Source organism: Zonotrichia albicollis, chromosome 3 (genome assembly GCF_047830755.1).
Source record: "Zonotrichia albicollis isolate bZonAlb1 chromosome 3, bZonAlb1.hap1, whole genome shotgun sequence".
Taxonomy (NCBI): domain Eukaryota; kingdom Metazoa; phylum Chordata; class Aves; order Passeriformes; family Passerellidae; genus Zonotrichia; species Zonotrichia albicollis.
In genome coordinates this window covers 13,808,118-13,820,850 of record NC_133821.1, presented here as the reverse complement: position 1 = coordinate 13,820,850, position 12,733 = coordinate 13,808,118, and the positions used below count along the sequence as shown (strand labels likewise).

The 12,733-nt window shown below is 46.1% G+C and overlaps 1 protein-coding gene across 1 annotated transcript in view; it reads left to right on the top strand.

The window, feature by feature from the left end:
- ACSS1 (acyl-CoA synthetase short chain family member 1) overlaps nt 1-12,733 on the top strand; it is a 33,521-nt gene that overhangs the window by 8,614 nt on the left and 12,174 nt on the right. Inside the window, exons 3-8 of the mRNA XM_005486841.4 lie at nt 4,846-5,045; nt 6,198-6,373; nt 8,255-8,407; nt 9,996-10,143; nt 10,431-10,568; nt 11,144-11,236. Coding sequence (XP_005486898.2) covers nt 4,846-5,045; nt 6,198-6,373; nt 8,255-8,407; nt 9,996-10,143; nt 10,431-10,568; nt 11,144-11,236 — 908 coding nt within the window. The remainder of the gene's footprint in view (nt 1-4,845; nt 5,046-6,197; nt 6,374-8,254; nt 8,408-9,995; nt 10,144-10,430; nt 10,569-11,143; nt 11,237-12,733) is intronic.

Genomic DNA, 12,733 nt, shown 5'->3' with positions numbered 1-12,733 from the left:
GAGGAAAGCTAAAGGAGCAGAAATCAGGGTCCTAGGTAGGTGGGAGGGAAGTGATTGGACATCTTCATGAGCAGCATGACATCTATACCTTTAAAAATGGGTTCCTAAGCCTGAGCTAAAATAGATGGAATTGTATTAGAGATCACAGTGAAGACTGTAGCTGGAAGCCATGGTGGTGCTTGCCATTGGCAGCAAAACTCTTTTCCAGAGCTGCCTTTGTAAGTTGAGGTTGCAAGTAAATCTCGCCCAGGCTTGCAGCTTTCCCCATCCAAGACAGCTCATGGATTTTTCACTTTCTCACCTGAAAAAGGTTACAAGGAATTTCCTCTCTCTTGGGTTCAGTATATCTGCAGGAAGGCTGGGCAGTTGTGCTCTGATGCTCAGTTTGGACACTTGGCCTGAATTTTCAAACAGTTTCAGCCTAATCCAAACTATGGTTCCAGGAAATAAACTGATTGCTGCAAGATATAGCCAACCCAGCTTTTGTGCCATGACAGCAGAGAACGTGGCTAAGGCTCCAAACCAGAAACTGTCAAAGCCTGTATATGGCATTGAATGTATTAACAATAAGTCTAGAATCATTTTGCAAGAGGCTGCTTCCCAAAGAAGGTCTTGCTGCAATTTTTGTTTTTATGCAAAAGGAACTAGCTTCCTTTGTTTAGAAAGCTGTATGCTGTCTTGCTGTGGCAAAAGGTAACATCAGACTTCTTACTGGAGGGCTGTTTGTGCAAAGCATCCCTGAAATGCGTCAGAGAAGGGCCACGTGGTGCTGATGGCTTTTACAGAACTTGTTCCAGACACTGCACTGAGCAGTGGGCTCTGGGAGCTGTGTCTGGGGAGGGATCTGGGAGAAACATGGTCTGTCAGTTCCTGAACAGAGATGTGAGGACAGGGAGAGGAGTGCTGTCTGTTGGATTAAACAGAAGGGCTGGCCTGAGCAATGATGTGCTGGCTCTGTTGGAGGGCCAGCCTTGTAGGTCTTGTGCTTGGGAGAGGTGCTGTGGTAGCTGAGGGGTAGCCTGCAGTGTGAGTGATGGGTCTGCAACACAACAGGCTCAAACCTTATCTATGGACAAAATGGAACCACACCTTATAGAGAGGGAAACAAACGTTAATTAGTAGTTTTAGCCCTTAACACTCAAATGCTAAATCATACAGAAAGAAATAGGCCCTGTTGGTCACCACTGATACCCACATTTGTCCAGCAGCAGGTCCACATGTCTCTTTCTGATCCTTTGTCTGTGTTCATTGATGCCTCTGCCACTTTGCAGACTTGCTTTGTTCTAAATGCACAGACTGGATCTCTTGCTCTTTCTCCTTAGCAAATGGTCTCCCCTTCTGGTTGCTGCTTCTCCCTTTCTCCTCTCTGCTCTGACACTTGACCCACTGGAGCAGTGTTTTCCTGTCCAATTTGTTCTCTTATTTGCTCTCAGCTCTTACAGTTTGCTTTTGCAGAGGATCCTCAGATTGTTGTTGCCATGAACTGGCCCTGCGGTTTCTGTGTCAGGAGGGGCTGAGCACTTCCCTTGGCTTGCAGCACATTTCCTTCTCCTGCAGTGGCTCTGCTGAGATCCTCCTGCTGTCTGCCCTGCTTGCACAGAGCCTCCAGCACCTTCTGTGTGCTTTGTTCCTCTCTGCTGGTTGTTCCTGCCTCCCTCTGCTGGGTGCAGTGCCCTGCTCTGAGTGGCTGCACTGGGAATTCTCCCAGAGAATGCAGGCAGCAGGTGGATGTGCCATGCTACCAACAGCATTCTGGCCAGCATTCCATGGCACTGCCTCTGTGCCAGGGATGGGGCACTGCTGGGTTTGAGGGTTTCAGTTACCCTTGGCTTGAACTGGAGAGCAAGCCTGACTTGCTGCCACAGGAGCCAAAAGACATCCCTGATGCTCAGGGATTTGTGGATGTCCTTGTTGGTGTTCTAGGCTTCACCTTTTCCTCACCTTTGTGTGCATTCCTCCATGTGCTGCAGTTCTGAGGGACCTCCAAGGCTTTGCTCTCCCAGCATTACAAAGAAGAGGCAGATAGATCCATGGGTGAAGACTGATCCATGTTGTCTATCACCTTACTTACACAGGCTCATTAAGCAAATATCAAATTGGGGTTAATCATAATAAACAATGAGAGCTTCTGCCATTGTGGTCACCAAATCCTGAATAAGCAAAAGGAGCAAGAGGAATCATGGAGTTGGTTAAAAAACAAACCTTAGCCAGAGATACTCTGGTATTCCTGTATAGGAGAAAGAGGCTGCAGCTCAGAAAGCATTTGAGTATTTTCCATTGCAGATAAGAAGTTTTCCTTTTACTTTCTCACAGCTGTCTCTCTGGGCTGGTTTCCCTTCATGTGCTTTGTAGTTGAGCACCTTTGGTTTTGCCTCTTTGTTTTTTATCCTCATTGAAATTTTTCTTTAATGCAGCATCAGCTAAATTCCAGACCAGAAAATGTGGCCTTTTAGGACAAGGCGCCAAACCAATGGTTGGCTGGGAATTCATTATTGCACAGAGTTGCTCAGTTCATGAGCTCCGGAAAAGCAGAATAATGAATCTGTCTGTGCACCTCTGTGGTCATGAGGGGCTTGGCAAGAGTGGTTCAATGTTGTGCTTTTGAGTTTAGGCTGATCTTCCACTACAAGGGATTGGGGAGAATTCAGTCTGGGGTGCATCTGCTCCATCCCTGCTTTCTGCAGGCTTGTGGTCACTGCAGGGGCAGCTGTTACCAGCTACTGTCAGAGAACTGGCACTGAACACGTCTGGCCACCTCTCTGAGTTCAGAAATGGACTCTTTACTTGATGATACAAGAATAGTCTTAGAATAAATAATGTAGAATAAATATAAATAATATAGAATAAATAATATGAAGTGCTGTGCCTTGGATTTGTCTCATTTTCCTTGTCTTCTCTCTTGGTTTAAGACAAGTTAAGGGGTGGACACCAAAAATTGCTTATTCTCAGCTCATAGTTTTGATATTCCCAAAGCAGAGTTTTTCAGCTTTTATTTATGACTCGCAAAGGTTTAAAAAAAGGAACAAAATATTTTTTGATGGACCAGAAACAACATTTCATTTTATTTACAGCTTAGCCACCTGGTGAAAATTGGGGTTTTTTGCAGCTATTGCTAGTTATGGAAGAAGAGGATACTTACGATAAGAATTCATGCTTTACAGCTTATTAGGGAATGTAACCTCCTCCAAATTAATTTCTTTGTTAAAAGTTATGGGGGTCCCTGGTGGTGTAGCATAGAACCCCTAAGGGTTCACAGGTGGCAGGTTGATGAACATGCTGGAGGGTAAAGATGTTTCTCTTCTCTGGGCCTTGGTACTCAGAGAGTTCCTGAGCCCAAAGGACAATTCCTGGCAGACTCTGCCAGTGTGCTCCTCAGAGCTGATGACTGGCACCAGCAGAAGAGCTCTGCTGCCCCTTGCCAGCACCTCCTCCCTTGGCATGAGACCTCTTTATTCCTTGTTCCCAAAGCCCTTCCACTGCAGGCACACAGAGCTGTTCGCTCCATGGCAGCATCCTGGTCCCAGGTTTATTTTATTGTCTTATACCCTGTGCAGGGAATGTGCAAGCCCTTGCCCACATAGTGCTTTTTCGTTCCTCAGAGGAACATTTTTGCTATTGTCACCATGTCATGGCAGAGTCCCGAGTTTCTCAGTGCAGGAGTGGCAGCAGTACCTGTGTTCTGCAAGGCTCTTGGGCTGCAGGTGATCCAGCTTGGATGAGAATCTTGTACAATCTGTCCCTCATACAAGTGCCTCCAGAGTCCTCCTCTCTTTCCTCGTGCATGCAAACGTGTTGCTTACCCTTGCAATTTAAAGAGCAGCTCCTGCTTGAGGAGCACTCCCAGCTGTTGCCCCACTTCAACAGTGTGGCAAATCTTTGGACAACACTTCCATTCCATCTTGTGTTTATCCCACTTGTGTTCCCAGTGGCTTCTGATCGGGTAAAAAAGGCATCAGGAGTGACTGAAATGAGCCCTGATTTCTGGAGTGTGAAAAACGCCAATCACTTGTTTTTAAAATTTTAGAAGTTTAATAGTAATAAAATGGTTATTAAAAATAGTAATACAATTAAAGTAATAACAATTTGGACAAATTGAATTAGGACAATATGAGATAATAAATACAAAGAGTTACAGACACCCGGGTACTTTTTCTGGGCAGCACGAGCTGCACAGAGTATTAACCCTTAAAAGCAACAGCCTGTTGCATATTCATACACCTCATACATGATGCATAAATTCCATTCAAATACAGGATTCTGTCTGGTCAGTGTCAGCTTCTTCCTCTGAATCCTGACAGCACCTTCGAGGTGGGAAGAGGTTCATTTCTTCTGATAATGGAGCAATACATTCTCTTTCTCTGAAAGATTTAGGTGTCCTGTGGCTGCTACCTCAGTTCCAGTCCTTTCTTTAAAAAATGTATCTTACATAGCATAATTTCTATTTAAACATTTTTTATAACCTAAAACTATATTTAACACAGTACTTAAGAGAATTAATACAGCATTACTTTCTAACACAACACATATAACATTCATTTTAATATTTGCAAAAAGCCAATCATAAAATACATGCATTTTTCACAGGGAGGCAGCATGACAGCACCTGGCTTGCTGCCTGCTGTGGTCCCATTACAGCCCTGCAGCTCTGGACAGTGCCTGCAGCTCTCTCTCCTGTCCTTCTGCAGCAAGCACCACTCTGCCCTTTTTTTAAGATGCCCTGCACTGCTGAGGTGAGGTGCAGAGGTGACCATGAAGCCTCACTTTGCCCAAGTCCATCTTTTCTTTGCTCAGCCCCGTGTCAATCAGGTTGTGCAGCCACATGACAATGTTCCTTCTGTGCCACAGGGAACTCCAGGATCTGACTTGCCGCCTTGCCAACACGCTGAAGAAGTATGGGATCCAGAAAGGGGACAGGGTGGCCATCTACATGTCTGTGTCCCCGCTGTCGGTGGCTGCCATGCTGGCCTGTGCCAGGATCGGTGCCGTTCACACCGTGGTCTTCGCTGGATTCAGCGCCGAGTCCTTGGCTGGCAGGATCACGGACTGTGAGTAGATGCAGCCTGGGGAACAAACACCTCTGTTTCAGAGCTCCAAGGCATGTCCCAGCCCTGTGTTTTCTTGGCAGGAAGAGTTTCCTTGGTTCATTCTCGCCTGGCAGGGCAGCTCACTCTTCCCTGCAGAGTGCAGTGAGGAGCCTTGTCCTGAGTGACATGTGCAGTGTCCTCTGGCCTTGGAGCACTTAATAAATTGCTTAACATTCAGTGTGCACTGGGTTATTGCTTGACAGCAGTGAAACTGGAAGGAAAAGCAGAGCTTAGGGATAGGGCCTGATTTGTTGTTTTGCAGTATAATTGCAGTGTTTCTTTGATACTCTTGGACAGAACTAATTCTGCATTCTCAGCTGGGATCCTGTGATTTATGTACAGTACTGGAAGTGTTGGCAGCCTGCCCCTGCTCTGTGAGCCCTTCTACCAGCAGACTGAGCTGTTCTCAGCCCCAAAGTACTTGTACATTGTGATTAGGTAAAAAGTGATGCTAAAAATAGCCAGGGAAGAGGGAAATAGCCAGTGGCTCATGTCCTAGCAGTCACACCAGTTTCTTTGTGGCCAGTGTGAGGGAACAAGTTTTACAGAAATTGTCATGTTCTTTTCTTCTTTCCAGTGGAGTTGATCTGCAGAGAACAAGTGCATGTTTTAGTTATCCCTCGCACAGGGAGCTGGGAAGAAGCTGCTCTGCATGCCAGCTTTGCAAGGCAGGGATGGATGGTTTAAACTGCAGTGAGTGACACTGAGGCTGGGTGTTGGGAAAGGTTTCCTCTCATTCATGATAGGCTTTGGAGTGGACATTTTCCTCTCATTCATGATAGGCTTTGGAGTGGACTGCTGGGGAGAGGGAAGGGTAGATGCCACTGGAGTGTTTAGGAAGATGGAAGGGATAGCTGTCAGGAGTGGTTTAGCTGAAGCAGACCCTGCCTTGGACTGGATAACCTATGGAAGTCCCAGCTACCCTTCATCTCTGTGTGTCTCAGGTGTTAAAAGTGCTTTCATCAGTGACACTGACTGGTTTTTGACTGGCAGCAGTTCTGAGTGTTTGTCACACATGTTGTCCTACACATCACCCCCAAAGTATTGAAAGCTGGGTGTGCATACGAGCCTGGAGGACAGGCTGGCACGTCTGCTAACTCTTTCTCTTTTTAGCTGGATGCAAAGCAGTTATCACATACAACCAAGGAGTCAGGGGAGGCCGGACCATAGAGCTGAAGGCAACTGTGGATGAAGCTGTGAAGAACTGTCCAAGCATCAAACATGTGTTTGTGGCTCAGAGGACAGATAACAAAGTCCACATGGGTGACCGTGATATTCCCCTTGAAGAGGTATGTTCTTGTTGGATAACTCCTTTCAGGTCTGAGTGTTGGCCAGGATAATCTTTCTCTCCATAAGTGCTTTTGGGACCTGAGGTCTGCTCCTTACAGCATCTTCATCCTCAAATGGACTGCCTGTAGTTACAGCCTGCTAGGATTGTAAGTGCAAGCAGCTCAATCTATGTCTGGTTTATCTCAGCATGGGCAGGGGCTGTGCTGCTCCCTTTCACGAGTCCTGCAAACAGTGCTGAGATTTAGGGAGTGTTTCCTGAGACCCAGAGGCCATGGAGACCCTCGTGGCTGTTGTTATTTTACTGTGTTCAGACACTGTGTTATGGATTGCATGTGCACTCAGAGTGGACCCTGCTGAAAGGCAGTGCAGAAATAATGAAGTTCCTGGAGAGGCTTCATCCAGCCATGAACAGTGTTGTGGCTGTCCCATGGTGGTAGAACAGTGATGGCTTGGAAATATTTAGAGCCTGTGCTTCCTGGGGAAGAGAACAGCAGTTGTTTTTATGTGTTTAGCTGGCACACATGGGATCCCAGCCTAATGCAGAAGTAGCTTTATCAGTTTGCTGGCAGCAGTAAACAGGAACTACTCATGCTAATAATGCCTGGAAAAAGCTAATCTGCTGGCAAGATAATTGCTCAAGAGTCTCTGTGCTGGTCACATGAGATAGGAAGAAGTAGTAGAGTAAGTTAAACAGAGAAGACAACCTTTACTCAGAAATTGTCTTACTGCTTACTCCACAAAGGACGTTCTGATTGTTTTCCTTGGTCTGCAAACAGCCTGAGGTATTTTAGTGATCCAAGAGCTGAGCTCATCCCATTGTCAGTTTTGGGATCAGAAAAAAAAACAAGAATGAAACAGTTATTGGTGTTAACTGTCCTTGCTGATCTTTACAGCAGCTGTACTTTCCAGCTCTTGTGCAATGGCTTACTGCAAAATTTAAGCTCATGTTGTAATGGAGCATATGAGGATTCCATCTTTGTTTCAAAAACTGTCAACCTGAATTGGCAGTGCTGAAATGTCATGAGAAATACCTGAGATGAGCAGCAATGCTGTAACTCAGGGGCTAAGAAGTACATTTTGTGAACTCTTCCTATTTTATTGAGCTTTGCTTGTCAGACACTTTTAAACAACTGGACCTGCTGATGGTAATGTTCACTTGTAAGTACAGTGTGTTTACAGTGTATTCTCATAAAAAGGCAGTCCTCCAAGGGGCCACCTAATAATTCTGGCAGGAATTATTCATCAGGACAGGAGAGAGCTCGAGAGAGGCTCTGACCCAGCAGGGCATTGCATCCTTCCCTCCTGTGGGGGTGAGGAGAGGATCTCACCCAGCTGGCCAAACAGGGGAGTGTGAAGAGAGTGATGGAGGCAGGAGAGTAAAGCACTCTTCTTCTGGGTAGAAAATCAGAATTTGAGGATATACAGGACAGTCATCACTGCTGGGGCCAGGGAAGGGAGGTGAACACACAGTTTAACTGCAGCACTGCAGATTTTACAGGAAAAGGAAAACAATACCCAGCCAGCCTTGCTGCTGCTGTCAAGTGTTTGCAGTCACATTTTGGATTTCTACCAGCAGCTTGCAAAGGCTTGAAATGTAAGAAGCTATGACTTACCATTTTTCCCCCTGAAATGTTATTTTATCTGGCCAGTTCTCCTTGACTTCTCTGCCCAGCAGAGGTGCTGGTGGAAATGTTAGATGCTGTGCTAGGAACCTTTCCACCAGGTGAGCCCATTTAAGCTGTGATATATCCATGGACATTTGTGAGGGGCAGCAGCAGTGGTGGCTCTTGTCTCTGGATGCTGTGGTCTTGCTTACAGAGGGAGTGGTGCTTGGCTCCATATAACCAGTCTTTCCATTATTACCACATTTTCTTTCTCAGGAGATGAGCAAGGCAGATTCTGTCTGCCCTCCAGAGCCCATGGACAGTGAAGATGTGCTCTTCATGCTGTACACCTCAGGCAGCACTGGGAAACCCAAAGGAATTGTCCACACCCAGGCTGGGTACCTGCTGTATGCTGCTCTCACACACAAGGTAACTCAGCTGCCCCCTCTGACAAAGGTTCACTTGCCTTTTATCAGTGCTGACAAGGGAGGAGTGCTGCATTCTCTGCTTGCTGCCCTGTTGGTTTATTGGCTGTAAACAAGCTGGAAAGCATCTGAGCTGTGTAATTAATCTCCAGGATTTGTTCTGAGCAATATGATACTATGCAAACCTGAACATAGAATTATGAAAGCAAGGAAGTGGCAGCGCTGCTCTTGCATTTAAAATGTGCCAATGTTGGCTGCCCAAAATTTGCAGCTGAGGAGATTCTGGAAAGAATCTTACTGGCAGTGGTAATGTGGATATTATTGTAGTATTTTGCATTGGGATGCTGCACTTTTTGATTTCAGAGAGGATCTGGACTCTTAAACCAGCCTCTTCACATAGTACTTGTCTGAAGAACAAAAGTTGTATTTCTCCTCTTGTGGTTGCACTTCTGTTCTGCTTTTCTGGGTGATCTAGGGAAAATGTTTTAACCTCCTTTCTCATGAAAATGGAAAGAGTCAAGGCACTGCTTCTTGAAGCTTCTGCTCTGAGGTCTGCCTATTAAAAGGTAACAGTGAGATGAGGAGAGGACTCTGGTGAAAGATCCCCATCTGGTTTTAGTGGTATCACTCTGTTTGTAATCACACACAATTCATGTGAAGGTTTTCTTTCTTCAGGCTGACATGATTGAATTTTTAGAAGATTTGAATGTTCAAGCATCATGAAGGGCATTTTTTTTACATCAGCTTTCCTAAGTGACAGCATAAACACCAAAGCATCTCTTCCTTAGTCCAGAAGGTAGATCTGCACCTTGGTGCATTTTCTCCACCTGCAGAGTGCATGAGAGGGAAAGGCACATGGAAAAGTAAGGTGAGAATTGTCTTTTCTAGATAGAGAGATCAGTTGACCTATGTGATCTCTGTGGTCTTTGCACTCACATGTGACACTCTTGTCACACACTCACGGATTTTTGTTTTAGTTCTGATCCATAAACCTGACTCCGTATGAGTCAGGACCTCTTCACCATATGGTAGAGGAGTTACATTTACAGTGGGAAGCATTTGCCATATCCAAGAGAAGATAATGAGTTCCCAAGATCTTTATCTTGAATTTGATAAGCAAGGAAAGGGAAGTGTCTGGAAAGTGATGCTCTCATATAGAGAAGCTGAGCAGCTAAGAATATTTCTCAGTAAATGTCTTATGGGCACCTATCTCCAGGTAGGTGATCCAGATCTCTCCAGATGGAAATCTGTTGATATTGGTGATGGGTCTGAGACTGTGGTCTGCAGTTTCCCTGCAACTTGGAATCAGCTCTACTGTGTGGAGAGCCTGGAGCAGGCATCCTTAGGTACCCAAGGCTCTGAGCTTTGGTTGGAGCGTTATTGAGCAGCTGCTGGTACAGCTGTGCTTCCTGTGTGTTTGCAAACGTGCCAGGAGCCTGGGAGCCCTGGTGCCTCTGATTCCCTTCCTTACCTCAGGCTGCTCTTTGTGTGCCTGTGGCTCCACTTGCCCCGTGCACTCTCCTGCTCCCAGCTGGATGCCCAGCCCAGCACCTGCACCAGGCAATCAGCTGGCCTTACATTTATCTTTGCAGTATGTGTTTGACTACCAGCAAGGCGATGTGTTTGGCTGTGTGGCCGACATTGGCTGGATCACAGGACACAGCTATGTTGTGTATGGACCACTCTGCAATGGAGCCACCTCTGTCCTGTTTGAAAGCACCCCCGTGTACCCTGACCCAGGTGAGGAAATGGTGGGAAAAGGTTTGGCTGGATGTGGTAAAAGAGGTTTAAAGACCTGTCCAGAGTGACCTGCCTGCCCAGGAGAGGTAAGCTCCATTGCTTTGGATCACGTGTGTACAACACTCAGGAACCTCTGTGAATCCAGGGTAGGGAAAAGAAGCTGTCATTGCTTCTGCTGTGTACTCACAGTAGTAACAGCTCCAAGCTTTGGCTGTTAACCTTTCAGCTGAGCGTTTGCAGCAGTATATCAGTGCTGGAAAGGGAAAAAGGCACTTTGTGATTTGCAGGTCGTTACTGGGAAGTGGTGCAAAGGTTGAAGATTAATCAGTTCTACGGCGCACCTACGGCGATACGCCTGCTGCTGAATTATGGAGAAGAGTGGGTGAAGAAATATGACAGATCTTCCTTGAGGGTTTTGGGTTCAGGTAAGGGACATGAAATCTTCATCTGAAAAAGACAAAGGGTTCTAGCTGGTGAAATGAAGATGCCAGAGGAGCTCAGCTGATCACATGAAATGTGGTTAGAAAAAAGATGATAAAGCAGGCTCTGTGTCTGCTTTTCAAATATTTTCTCAGCAGAAGAATCACATTTTGGGTCCATTGGACTTTTGTATGATTGCCTGTTTCCTGGATTATTTTGCAGGGTCACATTCTTGGCTAAAAAGATTTATCTAATGTTAAAGGGCATCACTTTGAATTTTACTGGCATAGGTGACCCAAGCAGCATTTTCCTACATTATTTTCTGTTCTGGCGGTTCTTATTACATGACCTGCATTGCTTAGTTACTTTCAGTGATATTAATTTCTTGCCTTTTGGTCCTTCTGGAAAAAGTCAATCCTCATTTACATGAGTGCATCGCAGTCCTTGGTGCATGCCAGGAAAAGTGTGGTGAGCATTCTGCTTGGAGATCTTGTGTTCAGCCTGTGGTGCACCAAGACGGAGAATGAACTGCCTGCAGTCTCCTGGGTCTCAGGTTGATTTCTTTCTTGTTTTGCTCTAGTGGGAGAGCCCATCAACAAGGAAGCTTGGCAGTGGTTCTACCAGGTGGTGGGAGAAGGGCGCTGTACCCTCGTGGACACGTGGTGGCAGACAGGTAAGAGGGGGCACAGGGGGCCCTGACCATTGACAGGCTGCTGCTGGGGAGAGAGGGATCAACACATTTCAGTTTGATCCAACAAGTCTGTCAAAAAACCCCTCCTGGCATTTGGGTAAGCTTTGGAGAGTCACTGGGGAGTAACAGCAATTTATGTGCAGAATGTGTTTTACAAAAGCAATAGCAGTGTTGGGTTTTTTGTTTTCCTCTAAATGTTCTTTGATATTTTGAGTTGGAAAATGCCAATTGCTGCTAGAATGATGAGGCAGAAATTGAATTTCTGGGCAAAGCTGGTGATAGTTAACTTGAATTGCAAAACTCATGTTCAGTTTATTAGCTGTACTAACCTTGTTATGGTGTTATCATGCAAAAGCACTGAAAGCACCACATGGCCACAATCTATACTTAGGTGTGCTTCGTTCTCCTTTCTGGGAATGATCAGGGCAGGATGGAAAACAGCTGTGTGCTCAAAGGGACCTGGTGCAACTGCTGGTGCAGATTGGAAAGGAGTGAGTGGAGACTTGCTGGCTGCCCACCAGGAGCCTGGAGGACAGTGGCCATCCCCCAGCAGGGCTGCTGAAGAGCACCTTGTCCCATGATTGAATTGATGCTCTGTAGCTGCATTGGCCCTGGAGCTCTGATGCCTCAGAAAGGATGCACCTGTGTATTGGCAGCATGCTTGGCCCAGCTGAGTGCAGCAGTTGAGGATTTTTTGCTGTGTGCAAGCTGCTGGACACAGTGGGTGCTGTCTCCAGTCCAGCTGGAGTAGAGCTGGCCTCTTCCTCCAGGCCACGTGCTGTGCCCAGAGTGGGGCTGCACTGCCTGTGGGACCCTCTGCTTGAAGAAATCCTGCAGCTCCTTCCTGGCTCCTTCCCCAGCACCCAGTCCTCTCTTTTCTGGGCACCAGCACTCAGGAGTTGCTAGAGGTGTCTTGCAATATGTCCTTCTCAAGTCATGAGATCCAGTTTGCCATGGAGACAGGAGCACAGCTGCTGGCATTCTGCCTCTGCTGAGAAATAGTCTTGAACTACCATTGAGCAGCACATTCATTCCCTTTCCAGTCAAGCTGCTCCTGTCCTTATTCCTGCTAGCAGGCTCTCTATCTCAGTGTGATAAATTTTTTTCTGGCACACAACCAAGTTCCATTTAATCCAGACCAGACTTGCAGCCTCTTTTTTTTTTTTTTTAAATTTTCAGAATTGAAATAAAACCACCTCAGAATTCAGAGCAGCAATGTTAACTGCTATCTACTTCACCTAGTGATTTCTTAAATCTTTTGGGTTCCTACATGCTGAGCAGAAGGGAAGATGACTGGCTGGGTCTTTGCTCATCATTTGCTTTCTTCCTCACTTCTCTGAAGGAAAACACCATGGAGAAGCAGTTGGTTACTGCACACTGATGGAATTGAGAAAAATCCAGTTTTGCCCTAACACTTTTTGGTTTGTTTAGCTGGTGCATGCAGTGTTCATGCTGTGTTATCTATTTCCTCCAAAGTAC